The sequence below is a fragment of the Schistocerca nitens genome, chromosome 2 (assembly GCF_023898315.1).
Source record: "Schistocerca nitens isolate TAMUIC-IGC-003100 chromosome 2, iqSchNite1.1, whole genome shotgun sequence".
Taxonomy (NCBI): domain Eukaryota; kingdom Metazoa; phylum Arthropoda; class Insecta; order Orthoptera; family Acrididae; genus Schistocerca; species Schistocerca nitens.
Window position 1 is genome coordinate 721,386,523 of NC_064615.1, and position 24,357 is coordinate 721,410,879.

The 24,357-nt window shown below is 46.5% G+C and overlaps 1 protein-coding gene and 1 pseudogene across 1 annotated transcript in view; both read right to left on the reverse strand.

Annotated features, from left to right (window-relative positions):
• LOC126235283 (protein phosphatase PHLPP-like protein) overlaps window positions 1–24,357 on the reverse strand; it is a 405,833-nt gene that overhangs the window by 117,909 nt on the left and 263,567 nt on the right. Inside the window, exon 4 of the mRNA XM_049944008.1 lies at window positions 6,335–6,485. Coding sequence (XP_049799965.1) covers window positions 6,335–6,485 — 151 coding nt within the window. The remainder of the gene's footprint in view (window positions 1–6,334; window positions 6,486–24,357) is intronic.
• LOC126237849 (5S ribosomal RNA) lies at window positions 11,935–12,052 on the reverse strand (annotated as a pseudogene).

The following is a 24,357-nucleotide window of genomic DNA, read 5'->3' on the forward strand; positions in this document are numbered from 1 at the left end:
ACTACACTCGTTACTCGCGGCAGACAATCTGACTGAGTCCCGTAAGAGTTTGGGCAATGCGTGTGGATTCCCACAGAAGAAGAAGGTCAATGGGCGGTTAGCGTTAACTATATATGAAGATCGTATCTGTTAAGTCGCACTATCCTCTATGCCCTCGGTGGCTCAGATGGATAGAGCTTCTGCCATGTAAGCAGGAGATCCCAGGTTCGAGTCCCGGTCGGGGCACACAAAAATGGCTCTGAGCGCTATGGGCCTTAAAATCTGAGGTCATCAGTCCCCTAGAACTTAGAACTACTTAAACCTAACTAACCTAAGGACATCACACACATCCTTGCCCGAGGCAGGATTCGAACCTGCGACCGTAGCGGTCGCGCGGTTCTAGATTGAAGCGCCTAGAACCGCTCGGCCACGCCGGCCGGCTTGGGGCACACATTTTCAACTAGACCCGTAGATGTATATCAACGCCTGTCGACAGCTTAGGGTCTTGATTTAATTATCATTTCATTCTAGAGAGCTCCATGGTCACCGATGGTATCTATTCTTTCACACATGTCCGAAAGAACAGATACCATCTCCATATAATGATGGAATTTGTACGCCAGTACCGCAACTGGACACCCACTGGGTGGTGACAGGTGACATTTTCAGATGGACCACGTTTTAAGCTCCAACGGAAAAATCGTCTTTCTGGAAGGCCCAATGGATCAACACAAGTATACATCTTTCCTTGGGGACCATGTCGACCCCTACATGCAGTGTGTTCTTCCTCGGCACCGTGGCATTCACCAGCAGGACAGTGCAACGTGTCACATAGCTCGCAGTCTACGTGCGTCGTTCGAAGAGCACTAGGATGAGTTTACTGTGCTCCCTCGCCATCAAACTCCCCGGATTTAAGCCCAATCGAGAATCCGTGGGACCACCTCGATGTTGCTGTTCGTGTCATGGTTCATCAACCGTGAAACCTGACGCTGCTGGCCACGGTACTGGAGTCGCCATGGCCCCACATCCCTGTCGGGATCTTCCAGAACCTCGCTGACTCTCTTCCTGTACGTACTGCGCTGCAAAAGGCGGTTAATTAGGCTTCTGACAATTGGTCACACTAATGTGACAGGACAATGTAGTATTTTAAAGAGTCATCTAGTTGTTGTGATTCATTCAGAGTTTAGAAACAACAGAACATCTGACACTTAATAAAATGCCCCACAGCTACTTCTTATAGTCTTTTACTAAGAGTAGAATACTTTTACAGCGCGTGGATGGTTAGTCATTATTGTTATAATTATTCTTCAATGGAGCCCAAGCATAGATGCTATACTACTATGATCAAAACATTTGTCCCTAACAGGTCTTGGTATTACGTGCATCGGTCTCATGTGCTTGGTATCAATATAATATTTGTAATTCAGGAGTCATAGTTCTTTTAATTTTCCGAGATAACTGATCCTTTCATTTCCATTGACCGTGATTTTCACATTATGGATCACATTACCGTGTGGATATGTGTTTTTTCGCCATCATTTTTCATTCCTCTGTCACAGTGGGCTGTTAGCAGCTAAGTATCCGATCATCTGCTATACAAAATTTAAATGCAAGACAGTTGAAAATAAAAATTAAAACACGATGAGGGTCTAAGTTTCATTTAATGAAACAGGCCATCTTGATGTGATGATGAATGACGGCGATGATGGTGAAGTCCACGATACATTCTTTTCGTTTTATAAGACAATTCAGTGCAACAATGTGTTATCCAGCTGATGCCTAAAAATAATTAGTCTTACCTACTTTAGTAAACTCGATCGTCTGACATACAGCTAATTGGTGTAGTTCTTCAAATACCTTTGCAGAATAATATTTTCACTGACTCTACGGAAGAAATTCTTGAGTGGTTTTCAGAACAAATCGGAGACACAGGAACATAAACGTACCTCGTACTACTTCATTTACGTAACAGTTTAGTGCTTGGGCATCCGTTGAAAACCCTTTAATAAAGACACGACCCGTTTCGCAATTTTAAATTACATCTTCAGGTGCAAACCTGAAAAAACAAGAAAAAAGCCGTAAATAATTTTATACAAAGACCATACCACAGGGACAAAAAGTGTACTGAAGACCGAAACTTACATTATGTGGCCAGGCCATTTTTACAAACTGATTCCTATCCTTTCTTTAAAATTTGGGGAATTTCGCAAAAAGCAATAGTTATGGACGAAACTAGAACCTATGAACAAATGGATTAAGAACTCACCGGGAAGAAATAAAGAGAGGGGGAGAGAGGGGCGTGGGGGGGGGGGAGAATGTATACAGTAAACATTATCTCAGCTGTAGCTGCACCGGATCGGAACTCTGCAACTGTCATACACCCATTCACGGACTGACTGGATATCGAAACATGGACCCGCGGGGGCGGCACATGTGCGGAAGCGTGAATAACTACCGATAAACTTGAAGGAAATGGTTGGGAACCGGGCAAACAAAAATAACGTACTAATAAAAACTGCGACTGTCAAGTGGATAACTTACAGACACAAGGGTAAAAACCTAGAACCGATTGCGGACCATTTCCAAAAATTACATAAAGAATTAAAAATCTCTTAAAATTCTTACAATTTCTTAGAAAATTAAAAAGTTTAAAAAGGGGGAGTAGCCCAAGTAAAGACACAAATGAAGAGGAGGTAAGGGGCAAAGGGCGGTTGAACCAGGGTGTTCCTTTAAGTTATCAAAGTTGGCAAACTAGGTCTACGCCTTAACTCTGTTTGAGAATTTAATGTTTGGTTTGAAGATCATCATCATCATCATCATTTACGGTGTTGATCTGTATGGAAAAGGTTGCTTTCATGTTGCCACAAGGATGGATACGAATAAAATTACGAGCCTCCTTGCCTCTGACAGTTGATGACGGTTCAGTGCTATTGGCGACTCAGGGACGGGGTATGCTTCCCTGCATCACATGACCACCGCGGCACCATCTGTGCTGTGCTGTACTTCGTACCCATGTAACCCGTGGCAGAATCGCTCCCTCAAAAGACCAGCCATGGAATCACTTCTCATTTATCTAAAAAGTTATTTTTTTGCATTTTCATTGTATATGTTGGAGCTACTTTCCCTAGCGGCTGTTTTTTGAGCCTATCGTCCAATGTTGAACTGTTCGCCTGAACTGTACAACTACTACAAGCCGATATTGTGGCTGCAGTGGCTAGTATCTAAATTTCATAGCCCGGCTTTGAAACAGATGAAAACCATAAATCAACTCAAAGGAAGTGAAATCCTTGTCATTTCGCTAAACAAAATGCAGATTCTGTCCTTGTGATTTCCACCTCAAAATAAAAAAATCACCAGTTCCTAATTTGCTCTAATCTTGAATTGTACAATGCTCAGGAACACTTTCTTCCTTACTATTAAGCACAAGCCCCAGAATTCACAACACAGCTGCTAACAGTTCTAACATCTTCAACCACCTAACATTGTCCATGCCCAAAAATGCCATTCGTCCTAATCGGTCTGTGCTAAAGTTAAACGCATTATCCTTCCCTGTTAACTTCATATACCTAGAGAGACAAGCACTCTGGCCCACTTTCTGCGTTCCCATGCTCTCCACGATCTGTTTTTTATGCCAACTCATTAATTTTCCATTCCTACTCATATCTGTATAACTGTGTATATTATGTGCCAAAATGGCTAGTCACTTGACATAGAATCCCACCTCACCAACATTCATAGTTAGAATTTCTGTGGTTTCCCTAAACCGTTTAAATGACTACTGGGATGTTTACTTTGGAAACGACTCTAGCTATTTCTTTCCTAAACATTGATCTCGGTCTGTAATGAACTCAACAGTAATAGAACAACAAAGCCTTATCTTCCTTCCTTTGAACCTAAGCAACTACATTTTGCCTCTGAATGAGGCAGACAGATGCTTCACACTATACGAAATTCTCATTGTCTGAAGAGCACCATATGAGTTTACTGTACTTCCCTGGCCACCAAACTCTCCGGATTTAGGCCCAATCGAGAATCTGTGGAACCTCCTCGGTCGCGCTCTCCGTGCCATGGATCCTCAGCCATGAAACCTAGCGTAATTGACCACACCACTGGAGTGACTCCATATCCCAGTCAGTACCTTCCAAACCCACATTAACTCGCTTCCTGCACGTCTCGTTCCACAAAAGATAATTAGGTTTCCGACAGCTGGTCACATTGACATAAAGTGTAGTTCTGCAACCCTAAATATTTATGAATTACTATGTACTTAATGAGTGATATAAAGGTCATTTGGCCGGCCGGTGTGGCCAAGCGGTTAAAGGCGCAACAGTCTGGAACCGCGTGGCCGCTACGGTCGCAGGTTCGAATCCTGCCTCGGGCATGGATGTGTGTGATGTCCTTAGGTTAGTTAGGTTTAAGTAGTTCTAAGTTCTATGGGACTGATGACCTTAGAAGTTAAGTCCCATAGTGCTCAGAGCCATTTGAACCATTTTTGAAAGGTCATTTAACTATCTCCCTGGGTGTAAGAATCTGCACAAATGTTAGTGAATTAGAAGAATTTTCTGCACAGTAAAATTGGCTCAGTTGTATAGGTGTAATAGATTAGCTGGCAGCAGGTTTGAGATTCTTACAAGGAGGGAGATCGTAAGAAAGGCAGAAAGCTAAGGGAGCAGGGTGTTATTTGCAACAGACAGGCTGATGGTAAGGTATTTACCAAAAGGAAGTTCATGCGCAATGACGGAGGACTGGAGCAGCAGGTTGTGTAGGACCAACAGCGGTTGGCAACTGAGACAGGTCAGAAGTGGCAGAGAGATGCCCTACGAGAAGGGAGAACACGAATATTGTAGAGAGCCAGTGCTGCAGGATGAAGAGAAAATTAGGTTTCGCTCATCCTCGAGGGTTCAGAAGCACGGCAGCTGACACCGGCAGGCCAGCAGTGGCTGTGAGATGTCTATCACGAAGGATAAAGCTATAGGGCAGTGACGAAGTTGTGTGCAGTCCAACAAATATGTAGGTGCAACCGGCAAACACAGCCAGAACGACAGTGGCTGTGAAGTACTTATGAGGAGTACAAGGTGAAAATTTAGGGAAGAGAGGAGGTAGAGCACAGAATAGAGTGTGCAAGTCAAGTAGCTGAGATAGGCACGCCAACATTTGGTTTGAAGTACGTACCAAAAGCTAGAGAATGCATACTGTAAAGAGTTATGAGCAGTAGGGCAGAGAGCAGGTTGTGCACGTCCTAACTGTATGAAAGTGACTGGGAGGCCTACAGCGGCCGTGAAATTCTTGTCAGGATGTAGAAAATACACATGGTAGAGAGTCAGAACAGCAGGATGGAGCGCATCATAGCGGGATGCTGGTTGGCTGGTTGGTTGATTTGACGGAATGGACCAAACAGAGAGGTCTTCAGTCCCATCGGATTAGGGAAGGATGGAAAAGGAAGTCAGCCATGCCATTTCAAAGGAACCATCCTGACATTTGCCGGAAAGCGATTTACGGAAATCACAGAAAACCTAAATCAGTTGGCTGGACGCGGGTTTCAAGCGTTATCCTACCGAATGTGAGTCCAGTGTGCTAACCAACGCGCCACCCCGCTCGGTAGTGGGATGTGTGCAGCCAAGATAGCACTCAGCCATGGAAGCTGACATAGCCGCGCGGGATTAGCCGAGTGGTCTAAGGCGCTGCAGTCGTGGACTGTGCGGCTAGTCCCGGCGGAGGTTCGAGTCCTCCCTCGGGCATGGGTGTTTGTGTTTGTCTTTAGGATAGTTTAGGTTAAGTAGTGTGTAAGCTTAGGGACTGATGACCTTAGCAGTTAAGTCCCATAATATTTCACACACATTTTGAAGCTGACCTAGGCAGACCAACTCTGCCTCTGAGATACTTACCTGGGGGAAGAATGTGTGCATAACCGACGGTAAGGGTGGCAGGGCGAAGAGCAGGTTATGTGCATCTCGATGAAAGTGCAAATGCGACGGTCATAGTGGCATTTACTGTGAGGTACTTGTCTGGAGGTGGAGAGCCAAGGGAACCAAGCGAGCAACAGGTTGTGTCCAGGTCAAAGTGCATGCAAGCATGGCAGATCAAACAAGCAGGCTGACAGTGGTTGTGAGGTATTGATTGTGAGGGAGAGTGCACATATGATGGAGAGACAGGGTAGCAAGGTAGAGAGCAGGTTGCGCATGAGTCATACAGCGCACAGCTGCAGCAGCTGAGACAGGCAGGCCAGCAGCGGCTGTAAATTATCGCACGATGGAGAGTCTGGGTGGCAGGGCAGAGAGCATGTTGCGCGTGGCTCAGAGTGTGCGAGGCGTGGCAGCTGAGACAGGCTGGCTGGCGGCAGCTGTGACGTACTTACCAGGAGGGAGAGCGCGCGCATGGTGGAGAGCCAGGGCGGCAGGGCAGAGAGGAGGTTGTGCGCCGCCCAGAGCGCGCGCAAGCGCGGCAGTTGAGACAGGCAGGCTGGCAGGGCCACCAGCTGGTTGCGGTCGAGTCGCAGCTCTTGAAGCCTGCAACAGTAGACACACCACAAACAGATTCAGCGTGAGTCAATGTATCCTGTGTTAGCACTACAGCAGCAATAATAATACACAGCAGTGAATCCGTCAACTTCTTCTGGGAGGGTACCACAGCACTAATACATTTTAAGAAAGACGTAGTTCCATTGCTGCTTAATAATGTACAATTTTAAAATTCAGCCTGGTGGAGTGATGTCTGTTTTGAGATCTGATTATCATGGATATTGCTTAGATGAGCCGCTTCCTTGGTGAGAGAGCGCTCAGGTTTGTTGAAATGAGGCAATAGGTCTGGGTGGACCATTAACGTGGTGTTGTCCCCTCTTGTTGTCGCTGTTGTGTTTAGAAGGGCAGTTGACAAAGCTCAGTGCGTACCTTCGCATCTAGAACATCTTGGCTAAATGCAAAACTAAAAACTAAACTCCGTCCGAACAGGCCTTGGAAGGCCCAACGGTACCGACCGGCCGCCGTATCATCTTCAGCGCATAGGGCGTCACTGGATGCGGATATGGACGGGCATGTGGTCAGCAAAAATGGTTCAAATGGCTCTGAGCACTATGGGACTCAACTGCTGTGGTCATAAGTGCCCTAGAACTTAGAACTACTTAAACCTAACTAACCTAAGGACATCACACACATCCATGCCCGAGGCAGGATTCGAACCTGCGATCGTAGCAGTCGCACGGTTCCGGACTGCGCGCCTAGAACCGCGAGACCACCGCGGCCGGCTGTGGTCAGCACACTGCGCTCCCGGCCGTATGTCAATTTACGAGACCGGAGCCGCTACTTCTCAATCAAGTAGCTCCTTAGCTTGCCTCACAAGGGCTGAGTGCACCCCGCTTACAAACAGCGCTCGGCGCACGGTCACCCGTCCAAGTGCTAGCCCAGCCCGACAGCGCTTAACTTCGGTGATCAGACGGGAACCGGTGTTACCACTGTGGCAAGGCCGTTGACAAATGCATAAACTACTCTACCTTTAAATACGCTCATAGACAACTATAGCATAGATCTATAGTGAGAACGACGTAAGTGATAAAAACACTGTTGCTGGAGTGCTGCCGACCGCTGTGGCAGAGCGTTTCTAGGTGCTTCAGTCCGTAACAGCGCTGCTGCTACGGTCGCAGGTTCGAATCCTGCCTCGGGCATGGATGTGTGTCATGTCCTTAGGTTACTTAGGTTTAAGTACTTCTAAGTCTACGGTCGCAGGTTCGAATCCTGCCTCGGCCATGGATGTGTGTGATGTCCTTAGTTAGGTTTAAGTACTTCTAAGTCTAGGGGACTGATTACCTCAGATATTAAGTCCCAAAGTGCTTAGAGCCATTTGAACCATTTGCGCTGGAGCGCAATCTGTGCATGATTTATTACTGTCAGATATTCTTCATTGTAACATTGGTTTGACTGACCACATAACAAAACATTGGTTAGTAGAATTATGCTTAACAACAAGAAGATGTGTCCGCATCCTGACAACCTAAAGACTGCGAACCAGTTTAGTATGCATCTCCTCCTTCTTCTTCTTTTTCCTAGCGTTTATCCCATCTAGTAAGAAAGGGTGCGCTTTTTCAAGATGACCTTGCTGACACCAGTCCTCAAGGTTACCTAAGGGAGGAGAGACGGATGTGTTATCTATCTGTGAGTCATGTAAACTTCGTTATGTGTGTTACTGTATTTCAAATGTTTATACACTCCTGGAAATGGAAAAAAGAACACATTGACACCGGTGTGTCAGACCCACCATACTTGCTCCGGACACTGCGAGAGGGTTGTACAAGCAATGATCACACGCACGGCACAGCGGACACACCAGGAACCGCGGTGTTGGCCGTCGAATGGCGCTAGCTGCGCAGCATTTGTGCACCGCCGCCGTCAGTGTCAGCCAGTTTGCCGTGGCATACGGAGCTCCATCGCAGTCTTTAACACTGGTAGCATGCCGCGACAGCGTGGACGTGAACTGTATGTGCAGCTGACGGACTTTGAGCGAGGGCGTATAGTGGGCATGCGGGAGGCCGGGTGGACGTACCGCCGAATTGCTCAACACGTGAGGCGTGAGGTCTCCACAGTACATCGATGTTGTCGCCAGTGGTCGGCGGAAGGTGCACGTGCCCGTCGACCTGGGACCGGACCGCAGCGACGCACGGATGCACGCCAAGACCGTAGGATCCTACGCAGTGCCGTAGGGGACCGCACCGCCACTTCCCAGCAAATTAGGGACACTGTTGCTCCTGGGGTATCGGCGAGGACCATTCGCAACCGTCTCCATGAAGCTGGGCTACGGTCCCGCACACCGTTAGGCCGTCTTCCGCTCACGCCCCAACATCGTGCAGCCCGCCTCCAGTGGTGTCGCGACAGGCGTGAATGGAGGGACGAATGGAGACGTGTCGTCTTCAGCGATGAGAGTCGCTTCTGCCTTGGTGCCAATGATGGTCGTATGCGTGTTTGGCGCCGTGCAGGTGAGCGCCACAATCAGGACTGCATACGACCGAGGCACACAGGGCCAACACCCGGCATCATGGTGTGGGGATCGATCTCCTACACTGGCCGTACACCACTGGTGATCGTCGAGGGGACACTGAATAGTGCACGGTACATCCAAACCGTCATCGAACCCATCGTTCCACCATTCCTAGACCGGCAAGGGAACTTGCTGTTCCAACAGGACAATGCACGTCCGCATGTATCCCGTGCCACCCAACGTGTTCTAGAAGGTGTACGTCAACTACCCTGGCCAGCAAGATCTCCGGATCTGTCCCCCATTGAGCATGTTTGGGACTGGATGAAGCGTCGTCTCACGCGGTCTGCACGTCCAGCACGAACGCTGGTCCAACTGAGGCGCCAGGTGGAAATGGCATGGCAAGCCGTTCCACAGGACTACATCCAGCATCTCTACGATCGTCTCCATGGGAGAATAGCAGCCTGCATTGCTGCGAAAGGTGGATATACACTGTACTAGTGCCGACATTGTGCATGCTCTGTTGCCTGTGTCTATGTGCCTGTGGTTCTGTCAGTGTGATCATGTGATGTATCTGACCCCAGGAATGTGTCAATAATGTTTCCCCTTCCTGGGACAATGAATTCTCGGTGTTCTTATTTCAATTTCGAGGAGTGTATTTACATGCTACCTTGAGATGTGGCAGTAACATGGTATTTTCCTGTCCACCCTCATTTCCAAATGTAATATTACGTAATCTACATGGTCTAGTCACATTAATGTGACCACCGCCTATGTTCGATGTCAGCGTGCAATAACGACTCACAGATGGTAGGTGGAGGGTATATAAAGCTTGAAGGTAGATGCGAAAACAGTGCAGTCGTTGTCGTAAAGCGGAAGCGGAGCTTTTTATCTAACGTCCAAGAGGGCATGTCCATTGGCTTTAGGATCAAGGGTGGAAACATTTCCGAAACGACAAAGTTTGTAAATTCGTCGCCTGCTGCCGGGGTTAAAGTATACCACGAGTGACAAAATGGTGCCACCAAAAACGGACGCCGAGGCAATGTGGTGCACCACGGGCCATAGATGACTGCGGTGAATGACGGCTGTGGAGATGTGTACGGGCGAACAGATGTGCAGAAGATGAGCAAGGGGCTACCAACATTATGTCCTCAACGACCATCAGCGAATGTTGCTACGTATGGGCCACTGCAGTGGGTGCCTGGTCCGTGCACCAATGCTGACTGCTGCTCATCAGCGACAAAGGCTGGAAGCTGCACGCCAGAACCGCAACTGGACGTCCACTGAGTGGCGACAGATGGCCTTTTCTGATGAATCTCGTTTTGTGCTCCATCGGAGAGATGGACGTTGGCGTGTATGGCATGAGGAGCATTATGGTCTGAGGAATGCTTCCGTAGCATATCCTGGGTGATTTCGTCTTTCTGGAAGGCACAATAAATCAATACAAGTTTGCATCTATCCTTGAGAACCGTGTCCACCCCAGTATGCAGATGGTTTTTCCTCGGCACGATCGCATCTTCCAGCAGAACAATACAACGTGTTACACAGCTCGCAGTGTACGTGCTTAGCTTGAAGAGCTGCAGGATGAGTTTACCATACTCCCCTGGCCACCAAAATCCCCGGATTTAAACACAATCGAGAATTTGTTGGACCAGCTTGATCGGGTTGTTCGCGCCATGGATCCTTAAACGAGAAACCTAGACGAGCTGGCGAAGGCACTGTAGTCTGCAGGGCTCCACATCCCTGTCCGTACCTAAAAGAACTTAACTGACTCTCTACATGCACGTACAGCAGCTGTCCACGCTGCAAAATGTGATTATTCAGGCTTTTGCAGAGGATCGCATTACTGTGACTGAACAGTGCATTAAGTTAAGGAGCAGAGCTACTTACTTTGTAACAGATCATAAAATATGCAGCTGGAAACCTGCAATTTATTGATGCTTTTTCTTTGAGCCATCACGCTTCTGACTGGTTTGATGCGGCCCGCCACTAACACCTCCCATGTGCCAACCTTTTCATCTCGCAGTAGCAATTGCAACCTACGTCCCCAATTATTTGGTGCATGTATTCCAATCTCTGCCTCCCTGTAGGATTTTTACCCTTTGAAATTCCCTCTAGTATCATGGAAGTTATTCCCTGATGTCTTAACAGATGTCTTATTTGCCTCTCCCTTGTTCTTGTCAGTGTTTCCATGTATCCCTTTCCTCGCCGATTTTCTAGAGAACTTTCTCATTCCCTACCTTAAAATTCCACCTAATTTTCGACATTCTTCCGCAGCACCACATTTCAAATGGTTCTGTTCTCGTCTGTTCCGGTTTTCCCGCAGTCCATGTCTCATTGCCACACAATGTTATGCTCCAAAGTTATTTTCTCAAATTAAGACCTATGTTTGAGAGAAGACTTATCTTAGACAGGAATGCCCTTTTCGCCAATGATAGTCTGCTTTTTACGTCCTACTTTCTGCGTCTACCGTGAATTATTTTGCTGCTTCGGTAGCAGAATTCTGTAACTGCATCTACTTCGTGATCACCAATCCTGATATTAAGTTTCTAACTGTTCTCGTTTCCGCTACTTCTCATTACTTTCGTCTTTCTTCGATTTACTCTCAACCCGCATTAGACTGTTCACTCCATTCAACATGTCCTGTAAGTCCTCTTCACTTTCACTAGGGATAGCAACGCCATCAGCAAATACTTTCACCTTGAATTTTAATTCCACTCTTAAACCTTTTTTTTATTCCCGTCATTGCTTCTTTTATGTATAGCCTAAACATTAGGGACGAAAGACTATAAGCACTCCGTCTTCAGGCCACAAGTGGCCCATCGGGACAATCCGACCGCCGTATCATCCTCAGCTGAGGATGCGAATAGGAGGGGCGTGTGGTCAGCACACCGCTCTCCCAGTCGTTATGATGGTTTTCTTTGACCAGAGCCGCTGCTATTCGGTCGAGTAGCTCCTCAGTTGGCATCACGAGGCTGAGTGCACCCCGTAAAATGGCAACAGCGCATGGCGGTCCGGATGGTCACCCATCCAAACGCCGACCACGGCCGACAGCGCTTAACTTCGGCGATCTGACGGGAACCGGTGTATTCACTGCGGCAAGGCCGTTGCCCCGAAAGACTATAGCCATGTCTTATATTATGTCAGCAGATAAGTCTTCCCCCTCATAGAGATCTTTAATGTACCTTTCCACCTATCTGCTCTCTCCTCTGCATTTAACAGTGAAATTCCCATTGCACTCGTAATGTTACCACCCTTGCTTTTAATTGCACCGGAGGTTGTTCTGTCTTTCCTGTATGCTGAGTCAGTCCTTCCAACCGTCGTTTCTTTTTCGTATTCTTCACATTTTTCGTATAGCCATTTCGCCTTAGCTTCTCTGCACTTCCTATTTATTTCATTCCTAATGACTTGCTATTTTTGTATTTCTGAATTTCAGTGAACATTTTTGTACTTCCTCCTTTCATCGGTAAACTGAAGTATTTCTTCTGTTAAATGTGATTTCCGGCAGTTACCTTTCTTGTATCTACATTTTTCTATCCAACTTCTGCGATTGCCCTTTGTAGAGGTGTCCATTGCTCTTCAACTGAGCTGAACTACTCAGCTATTCATTTGTAAACAAATGTGACAGTATACATGTGCTGTGTTACGACAGCGAAAGGAACCTGTGACCACTGGAGGCAGTGCCACACGTTCCTCCAAAAAATCGTAACACTACACACACACAAATGTCATACTAACTAATGTAAATCCACCCGATGATGGAGGTTTAATCCTTTGAAACGCGTCGTGGAAATAAATAGAACTGTGACTGGTAACAGTAAACTTGTTGTTTCATTTAATGTCAATAACAGTCACGGTAAAGCGTAACCTAAAATGTTCTCATTTAAAGTTCTTGATGTGCTATTCAAGGCAGCGGACGTTCCTGCAGGGAGCTTTGTGGACACACTGCACACCGAGCAGTGAACCGCTCCCTGACGTGTGTATGAAGCCACGAGTCATCTAAATAAACCACTAACCGTTTTAACTCTACACCATTAACCATTTTAATTCAGATCATAGTGATAACTTCACAGGCAGAACAAATTTTCTCAGAGTTTCCTAGCTAGTGTTGAAATCCACTTCAGTGTGACAAAAGTACTGAAGTTTTTGCACAGTTTATATTTCCTTATATTGTTCATAATATAGCAGAAATTCTTGTTTCATAATAGATTCATTCTTATCGTCAGTTAAATATTTATTATGTGCACTTCGCTACATTTGCTTCCGGGTAGGTACTGAATGTCACTCCGCTTGGCACAGTGTCCTTCCTCTCGTAATGTACACACAATCGAATTATTCAACTTTCGCTTTTGCTAGGACGTCCCGCTGCCTTTCTGTATCTCTTCAACGTCGAGTGGGGCTTTTCCAATTCACGTGACAAGTCAGATCCCATTACTGCCGGGACTACGGTTCATGTAATTGAAATGCAGAATGAAATGCAGAATGCATAACGTGGCCTTGCTTTGAACTAAATGCTCTGTCTCCCATTTTAGAAACTTACAAGGAGACCGTCCGGCATGGTCAGTAAAGTTCAGAACTCGGATGTCAATCCCACAAAGCAGTTAATTACAACTCTTCAACTTTGAAGGTTTCCATGGACCTTTAATTCACTAAAAATAATACGATATTTTTCGACAGGTCCCCTGGCTCACTCATTAGCATTGGAGAATGGCAATCGGTAATCAATAAAATGCAGGTTCGAAACTCGCTATGATCTCTTTTTCTTGTATTTTCCATTCAGTTTGAATAACTGCCTCATTTATCTACAAAATTCATCAAATATACTCCAGTTAACACGATATAGGACGGTCGGCGGAAGCCACTCGGCTCACTTGCACTTAGAGCCTCATTGCTATGACACCATCATTCGTGCTTAGTACAGCGAGCCTCAGCCTAATTCCTGCTACGATGTTTGTAATGAATCTTCATTTGCCTGGAGAAATAAAAGTTAAATAAATCTTCTCTTTGTTATGTTAGCTTGTTCGCTAATCATTTCTGCTCCTGTCCAGCTTTCCTGCGACAACAGTTGGCACACCACCCTGTAGCCCACCTCTCCTTACCACTGTGTACGAATTCGTGCACAGCAATCATTTGTATGAAAAATCCACGTCTTCGTTTTTCGGATTTAATATTGCACACAAAATTCCAGTTTTCACTGCAAATATGAAGTCTTAAGCATCGATATTTTATAAAAGATTCTTAAAAATTTTGTAATGTTTTGTATTTAAACTATCTTTTATAAAATATCGATAATTAGGAATTAATATTTGCAATGAGTGAGAATGTGATTAGAAATAAAGCATTCATTTTTCATAAAAATTATGATTATGTATGTGGCAATTAGCATATATTTAAATATGCATATATTTAAATGTGCAGGGATTAGAATTGAACGAAAAAATAATACGAAAATCATTGATCCATTTATTACCCGATTACCGTTCTCCAATGGTAAAGAGTAAGCCATGCTACCTGTCGAGAAAATCGCCTTCATTTTAGTAAATTGATGGTCCACGGAAGTCTTCAAAGTAGATTTTCGAGAATGTTTGCGAGCTGCACAGAACTGCTTTGTGTGATTGATATCCGAGTTTTGAACTTCACGTACTACAAATATAAAAAAAATTACAAAAATCCCGGTAGTCTCTTTGTTAGTCACAATCGTCTAAATGAGGAAGGCCGTGTCGGGATCTGAGTGAGTCCTCCTCAATGCGTAACCACTGAACCACGTCGCGCAGTGGAGATAAAGATGACCCTCCTAATTGGGACCTTCTTCAAGGTGGTGCGACGGCTAAGATAAGTGGCTGCTTGTGGGGAGAGATAGGCGTATAAACACAGATGCAGGTGCAGGCAGCCTAGAGATAGCAGTGTAAACACAGCGCCGGGCAGCCTTGTCCCCGCGGCGCGGCCGTGGGCTGGCGGCCGTTTGGCGCGACCCGATTGCTCGCGCGCGCATGCGCCGGCACGCGGCCTTGCTGGCGTGGGGCAGCTTTCCCCGCGGCTGTAACATCTCCAGCTTCCTGGCGGACTTCGTCGTCCACCGACCCACACCACTGTCTGATCACTGAACCTCATCCCCTCTCAACTGCAGCACACGTCCTACCTTCGTGCTTTGATTATGATTCGTAGAGGGCGGATTGATGTTTACAAAAATAATGGCTAAGTGCGAGTAGAACTCCCGCTCTAAGAGTCATGTGAAAACACAATCATGTATGTAGACAGATCATCTATACGGGGACTCGAGAATGTTGAAGATTTGTGCTTGGTTATCGACATCGTTACTGGCATTATACACTACTGACTATTAAAATTGCTACACCAAGAAGATGACATGCTACAGACGCGAAATTTAACCGACACGAAGAAGATGCTGCGATATGCAAGTGATTAGCTTTCCAGACCATTCACACAAGGTTGGCGCCGCTGGAGACACCTACAACGTGCTGACATGAGAAAAGTTTCCAACAGATATCTCATACACAAATAATAGTGGACCGGCGTTGCCTGGTGAAACATTGTTGTGATGCCTCGTGTAAGGAGGAGGAATGCGTACCATCACGTTTACGACTTTGTAAACGTCTGATTGTAGCCTATCGCGATTGCAGTTTATCGTATCGCGACATTGCTGCTGGCGTTGGTCGAGATCCAATGACTGTTAGCAGAATATTGAATCGGTGGGTTCAGGAGGGTAATACGGAACGCCGTGCTGGATCCCAACAGTCTCGTATCACTAGCAGTCGAGATGACAGGCATCTTATCCGCATGACAGTTACGGATCGTGCAGCCACGTCTTGATCCCTGAGCCAACAGATTGGGACGTTTGCAAGACAACAACCTTCTGCACGATCAGTTCGACGACGTTTGCAGCAGCATGGACTATCAGCTCGGAGAGCATGACTGTGGTTACCCTCGACGCTGCATCACAGACAGGAGCGCCTGCGATGGTGTACTCGACAACGAACCTGGGTGCACGAATGACAAAATGTCATTATTTCGGATGAATCCAGGTTCTGTGTACAGCATCATAATGGTCGCATCCGTGTTTGGCGACATCGCGGTGAACGCACATTGGAAGCGTGTATTCGTCATCGCCATACTGGCGCATCACCCGGCGTGATGGTATGGGGTGCCATTGGTTACACATCTCGGTCATCTCATGTTCGCATTGACGGCACTTTGAACAGTGGACGTTACATTTCAGATGTGTTACGACCCGTGGCTCTACCCTTCATTCGATCCCTGCGACACCCTACATTTCAGCAGGATAACGCACGACCGCATGTTGCAAGTCCTGTACGGGCATTTCTGGATACAGAAAATGTTCGACTGCTGCCCTGGCCAGCACATTTTCCAGATCTCTCACCAACTGAAAATGTCTGGTCAATGGTGGCCGAGCAACTGGCTCGTCACAATACGCCAGTCACTACTCTTGATGAACTGTGTTATCGTGTTGAAGCTGAATGGGAAGCTGTACCTGTACACGCCATCCAAGCTCTGTTTGACTCAATGCCCAGGCGTATCAAGGCCGTTACTACTGCCAGAGGTGGTTGTTCTAGGTACTGATTTCTCAGGATCTATGCAACCAAACTGCGTGAATATGTAATCACATGTCTGTTCTAGTATGATATATTTGTCCAATGAATAACCGTTCATCATCTGCATTTCTTCTTGGTGTAGCAATTTTAATGACCAGTAGTGTATTAAGCCCAGGTATTGCAAGACTTCCGAGAATGTTTTAAGTTTAAATGTATTGTGTTGTCTGGTATCTGCTATTGTAATTCCTGGGGAAAAGGGAATTAACACACACAGCCGGATAAAAAACGACAAAAAGTGTTTTTTCGTGTGATATGGTTACAAATTAACAATTTTCGGACTTTGCTCTTACCTGTACTGTGAAGCCTTGCTTCTTGCCAAATTTTATGATTTTAGGTTGATAGGATGTACCTTATAGATTTTGGCGAGTGAGTTTGCGAATATCAAAATATGTGACATAAATGGCAGTATCTCTGGATTGCATTGATTTAGAAGCTTTGATTTTTTCGGCTGCCAAGTATGTGACATAAATTTCAACTTGATACGTCTACTCGTTTCCGAGAAAAATGGCTCTTAACAATTGGACAGACAGACGGACAACAAAACGATCCTATAAAAGGTTACATTTTTACCAACTGAGGTACGGGACCTTCAGAAGAATGCTTGCTTTTACGAATTAAAATGGCGGCAGTGTGCAATAAAGTAGTGGTAGTAGTTTTGCAGCAGCCTTCCTCATGTGTAGATTGGTTAGTGTAGATTGGTTAGCTGGGTAGTAGGTTCTTCATAATATTGGATTTCAAAAGGTGGCGTACGACTACCGATCTCATATGTCTTACATTTTACTGATCCTAGAATACCACTTACACTGGTTGGGAGAGGGGGAGGGGATACACAGGAGTCTACTCGTGGCGTATACGGCCTGCTGGTAATTTGTAGCCCACTTAGAAGCGACGACAAGGGTGTTTGAGCCCTGTCTTTCTGCTGTTAACTACGGAGGACGGCTTCTACTTACGCCTAAAGAATCAAAAATCCGCATCAGAACACATCCAACATATTCTACGCAATACCTAAAGTTCCTTCTATGAACATTTCGGAAGAATTTGTAATTCAATACATATGGACAAATATACCGAAGAACCCGCCAGGTTAGCCGAGAGCGCTAATGCGCTGATTCCTGGACTCGGGTAGGCGCGCCGGCCCCGGATCGAATCCGCCCGCCGGATTAACGACGAGGGCCGGTCTGCCGGCCAGCCTGGATGTGGTTTTTAGGCGGTTTTTCACATCCCTCTAGGTGAATACGGGGCTGGTCCCCACGTCCCGCCTCAATTAGACGACTCACAGACATTTAAAACACATCCGTACTTTTCCATGATTTACACTAGACGCAGACAGATGGGCTACTCTGATTCCGTCCCGGGGGATATGGGTTGGCGGCAGGAAGGGCATCCGGCCACCCCTTCACATTAACATGCCAAATCCGATTTAACCGTGCCAACCCCGCGCTAAACGCGGGACAACGGCGCATGCGATAGCGATAGATAGGACAAATATACCAAAGACTTCCTCGACGAACAAACCGATTTAAAAAATATTCAGAATACTCTATTGAAATTTTAAGAAAAGAAAACGAATGAAAACCACACGACGCACAACACAACAGACAACCTTTAACCGCAGTTAACAACAAAATTCTAATATCTACGATATACAACCGCCATCTCTGACATCAGAGATACGATATACTCTGTAAACATAAATCATCACAGCAGTGAGAACTGTCATTTTATTTGCCAAAATAGTGTTCTATACAGACGAAATTATTTGATTCATACAACTTGTCACCAGACAAATATTTGCTCCAAGATGCACTATGACCGTCGCTCCACCTACACTTAAATAAAACTGAAAAACAACTTTACACGAAACACACCGAGATTAACTAATAAGTAAGCTATATTAATTGTAACACGTGTACTTGACAATGGCATACTAGCCGAAACAAGCTTGTAATGAAGAAATACGACGAGCGCGAGTTAAATGAAATATTTTGCAGCTAACTGGGAATCAATTTATATGAAAAAGTTGGCCGTCCGGAGTGGCCGTGCGGTTCTAGGCGCTACAGTCTGGAACCGGGCGACCGCTACGGTCGCAGTTTCGAATCCCGCCTCGGGCATGGATGTATGTGATGTCCTTAGGTTAGTTAGGTTTAATTAGTTCTAAGTTCTAGGCGACTGATGACCTCAGAAGTTAAGTCGGATAGTGCTCAGAGCCATTTGAACCATTTTGAAAAAGTTGCTAGAGTACTTCAGGATTTCCATTGCCTCTTTATTTACATGATCATTTGAGCACGTAACGAACGATTAGCTGATCGCTTCCGGGTTCCGGGGAGGTGAGTTTGTCCCGAATCGAATTCGCAACGCGCGTAAACGGCTAGGGCTGTTGAGCTGGTCAGCCTGGATATGGTTTTTAGGCAGTTTGCCACCTGACTACGTAATTACCGAGCTGGTACGTACATTCCGTCTTAAGCTGCGCCGGCCCCGGTGGTCTAGCGGTTCTAGGCGCTCAGTCCGGAACCGCGCGACTGCTACGGTCGCAGGTTCGAATCCTGCCTCGGGCATGGATGTGTGTGATGTCCTTAGGTTAGTTAGGTTTAAGTAGTTCTAAGTTCTAGGGGACTGATGACCACAGATGTTTAGTCCCATAGTGCTCAGAGCCATTTGAACCATCTTAAGCTGCGTTCACAGTTGCACCGACAACGGTCGTCAGACAACGTCGCCTGACCTCGCTCGATGACATCGGCTGGCAGCGTGGTCATGGTGCATCCGATCTCTTTCGTCTGTTTTTGACAGGATCAAGGAGGTTGGGTTAGGTTAGAATCTATTCTGTGTAAGAAATCGGCTAGATTTTAAACTATTAGCGTGGGGTGGATATCACGACGCGTCTCTGCTTGGGTACGAGTGCTGTACCGAGCGAGGTTCAAATGGTTCAAATGGCTCTGAGCACTATGGGACTCAACTTCTGAGGTCATTAGTCCCCTAGAACTAGTTAAACCTAACTAACCTAAGGACATCACAAACATCCATGCCCGAGGCAGGATTCGAACCTGCGACCGTAGCGGCCTTGCGGTTCCAGACTGCAGCGCCTTTAACCGCACGGCCACTTCGGCCGGCCCCGAGCGAGGTGGCGCACTCTGCACTCACATTCGGGTGGACGACGGTTCAAACCCGCGTCTGGCCAACCAGAGTTAGATTTTACATGATTTCCCTAAATCGTGCCAGGCAAATGCCGGGACGGTTCCTTTCAAAGGACACGGCTGAAGTCCTTCCCCATCCTTCCCTAATCTGATGGGAACGATGACCACACTATTCGGTTTCCTCCCCAAAATCAACAAACTAACGAGTGTTGCCTAACGGCTTCCGCTATTAAAGAGACGTCAAGTGCATGTGAATGACCTGTCCTCTCGCAAAGAACGTGGCGAGTACTATACAATCTGTCCTCAGTTACCGGAACAACCAGACAAGCTTTACGAATGTATGAGATGACGGGAGAAACGTTCTGTTACATACTCGAGATAATACGTGGTGACTTTGAAATGCAAGTCATAAACACTATTTTTTGCTGTATTTATTTAAAGTTTTGCAGACGTACGTCAATTAAGCTTCAATGACTGCCATTTAGTACACGAGTGAAAGACAAGCATAAAGTGTCGCATAAGATACTCTGAAAACGTAAAGCACTTAAAAGTAGAAGTATATATCGTACACTATATCTGCAAACCACTTCACGTTAACAAAATCACTACCCTACTGGCATAAAACTCCAGTAATCAGTAAAAATAATGATTTGTAACAAATAATGACAAAGCGCCACAAAAAAATCCACTGATCCACTGCAGTAGCTAAAAGCATATAAAATACTGCACCCTTTTGATTTGAACAAATTAATTTTTGAGGTTATAATCTACGCCTAAAATTTCCAATAATGGTTTTGTCTCTTTGAGGTTTCGAATAAACCTGCGATATCAGTCAATACATTCTGAACTATATCCCGATTATGATATTTTCGTCCTCAGGATGCCACAAAATCACCCTTTTTTTGGACTTGTTAGTTTCACACGCCCCATCTTTCGTGTGGCAACGACCTTGCCACAGTGGTTACACCGGTTCCCGTGAGGTCATCGAAGTTAAGCGCTGTCGGGCGTGGTCGGCACTTCGACGGGTGACCATCCAGGCCGCCACGCGTTGTTGCCATTTTTCGGGGTGCACTCAGCCTCGTGATGCCAATTGAGGAGCTATTCGACAGAATAGTATCGGCTTCGGTCAGGAATACCATCTTACGACCGGGAGAGCGGTGTGCTGACCCCACACCCCTCCTATCCGCATCCTCCACGGAGGATGACACGGCGGTCGGATGGTCCCGGTAGGCTGAAAATGTTGAAATGTTTGTGAAATCTTATGGGACTTAACAGCTAAGGTCATCAGTCCCTAAGCTTACACACTACTTAACCCAAACTATCCTAAGGACAAACACACACTCCCATGCCCGAGGGAGGACTCGAACCTCCGCCGGGACCAGCCCCACAGTCCATGACTGCAGCGCCTGAGACCACTCGGCTAATCCCGCGCAGCCCCGGTAGGCCACTCGTGGCCTGAAGACGGAGTGCTCCATTTTCGTGTGCGAGAACGTCGGACGATTTGACCGATAAAAAGTAACTGATCTGAATTTCAACGATTGTCATTCGAAGTCTGTAGGTTCGGGGGATAAGATCGGCCTGTGCGACCGCGCACGTAGTGGCGTCCTGATTTGAAAAGATCGGCCGTCTCCGGCTGATGTTGGTCGTCGGCGGAATCCACCGATATCGGAGCCACTGTGACCGCAGCCTTAGACACATGCTACGCAAACATTTGGAAAACGTTCTCCCACATGACCATGAGATTTACCTTAGAGGCAGACAGATGGGGCACACAGATTCTGTGCCGGCGAGAGTGGTGCAGTCAGGAAGAGGATCCGGGTGTCATATAACACTGCCACAATCCACATAACAATGCCGATTTCGTAGAGAATCGGGAAAAGACAAGGAAGTCGGGTGAGGGGGGGGGGGGAGAGAAAAAGAAGAACATGTGATGCTCATTTACCTGCAGTGCAGAACTGAGAGCTACTCGTGTTACTAAAGTTCGCATAATCTCGGTGTGTCCATGCTGTCCTTTGTTGACCCAGTAACAGAAGAAACAACACAAAGCACGATTGTATCTTAGCGAAGAGCCCATTGTGTATTTGGAATGGAGTCCCAGGTCCGCAAGCACTGCCTGCGGCCCTTCAAACGCGCGCTCGTGCGGCCGTACCCGTGGCCGCCGGCTCTCTCTCACACGGCTATGAGACGGGCCGGCCGCGTCCTCGATGTCCGCTGGCGGCTGCGCCGACCCACTGGACCAGCTGCCGGCGGCCGGCCACGGCGCCAGCGGCCCGAGGAAAAGGGAACAGAGCACCGTGTTACGTGGACAGCGCACGCTACACTTTCGTTGCACGTCTGCCTCCAGTCACCGCCGTAGGGACAGAGTCTCTGTACCCGCCATACTTCCTTCCAATACGATATTGTTAACATTAGTCTGCATTCTAACACTTTTTGTTAAATGATTTGTTGAAAGTAGGTGTTCTTGAATCAATTTTTTATGCTGATTCTAGAAAGAACTACCGTTTTTCTGCCACATCAGGTTTTTACACAAAATAAGAAGTAATACGACTACATTTTGACTACAAGGCACTCCGTCTTCAGGCCACAAGTGGCCCATCGGGACCATTCGACCGCCGTGTCATTCTCAGTTGAGGATGTGGATAGGAGGGGCATGTGGTCAGCACACCGCTCTCCCAGTCGTTACGAGGGTTTTCTTTGACCGGTTTTGACTACAAGGGTGGTTTGAAAATTTCTCAGAACGGAATAGAAAAAAAGTACTTACATCACTGAAACTTTTTTTTTTGTTTTTGATTGTAGTCTCCTTGTAGATTAATACACTTTGCTGTAACGATGTTCCAGTGCCTTGGTCCCACCTCGAAAATGAGTTTCCTCCAGGACTGCAAAATACTTGTCAACTCTGGCTATCAGTTCTTCGTTTGAAGTGTGCTGGCACGGTAGCTCAGCGTGTTCGGTCAGAGGGTTAGCTGCCCTCTGCAATAAAAAAAAAAACTGAGTTAATGGATCAATGACGAACTGAAACGGGTGTCTTACGACGTCCGCCCCGAGCAGATACAACGAACGAAAGAGAACAAAATGAGACCGCCGGCACGGTAACTCAGCGTGTTCGGTCAGAGGGTTAGCTGCCCTCTGTAATAAAAAAAAAAAAAAAAAAAAAAAACTGAATTAATGGATCAACGACGAACTGAAACGGGTGTCTTGCGACGTCCGCTCCGAGCAGATACAACGAACGAAAACGAACAAAATGAGATTTTTTTTTTAAAAAAAAGTGAATCTTCGTCCACAGTCCGCAGCTCGTGGTCTTGCGGTAGCGTTCTCGCTTCCCGCGCATGGGATCCCGGGTTGGGGATTTTCTCTGCCTCGTGATGACTGGGTGTTGTGTGTCTTTCATCATTATTTCATCGTCATTGACTCGCAAGTCGCCGAATTGGCGTCAACTAAAAAGGACTTGCAATACGGCGGCCGAACTTCTCCGCATAGGGCCTCCCGGCCAACAATGCCATACGATCACTTCACACACTTCGTCCACAAAGAAAAATTTTCAGTGTTGGGGAGAGATAGAAATCAGACGGAACAATAGACGAAGCCATATCAGGTGAGTAAGGCGGGTGTGGAAACAATTCATACCTTAGTTCGTCTAATTTTGCCTCGGCGACGGCACATGTGTGCGGGCGCGCGTCAAGAGTGACATCTGGCAAGCGTGAGCAATTTCACGCTCTTTCAATCGGCGACCCTCCATAACCACGGTGTGCCCTTTTGCAATGATTTCTGTAGTAGTGACACATCTTGGCCGACCACTGCGCGGATGAACATCTAAGCTCTCCTGACCAAATTTAAATTCACTTGTCAACTTGTCAACAGTTGAATATGAAGGAGCAGAATTCCTCAGTGTATTCTCGAAATGTGCATGAATGTCCTTTGCATCCATACTTTTCTTTACGAAGTACTTAATCACTGCTCGAATCTCAATTTTTTCCATCTTCGTAAATAACTATGCGGGAACAACAACTGAGTCACGTCTCCGCCACAGCTCTCTTCCCAGAGCACTGACGTGGCACGTGTTTACAGGCAACAGTCCAATGAATATCACTAGTACAACTCGTTGTGCTAGCGCTGACTTCGCATGGTGATTCCGAGAACTTTTCAAACCACCCTAGTATTTTCACTTCTGAGTCCTTCAAACATATTCCAACACCATTTCAAACAAGGTGAGTTTTTAATCAAAACTCATTTAAAAACTGAAATACATTTAAAAATACTCTTCAGAATTAACCTAAATTGTTTAGGGGAAGCAAGACTTCTTTTTGTTGTACAAGCGGTCCGCGCAGGATATTTTTAGTTACAGGTACAAAATTTCTCCGCTGCGGCCAAACTCTCACACTACAAGTCTTTCCCTTGCCCGACTGTCCAATTTGCATAGAAAGCAAGGCATTTTTGTGAACCCAGCCTGCCGGCCGGTGTGGCCGAGCGGTTCTAGGCGCTGCAGTCTGGAACCGCGCGACCGCTACGGTCGAAGGTTCGAATCCTGCCTCGGGCATGGACGTGTGTGATGTCCTTCGGTTAGTTAAGTTTAAGTAGTTCTAAGTTCTAGGGGACTGATGACCTCAGCAGTTAAGTTCCATAGTGCTCAGAGCCATTTGAACCATTTTTTGAAGCCA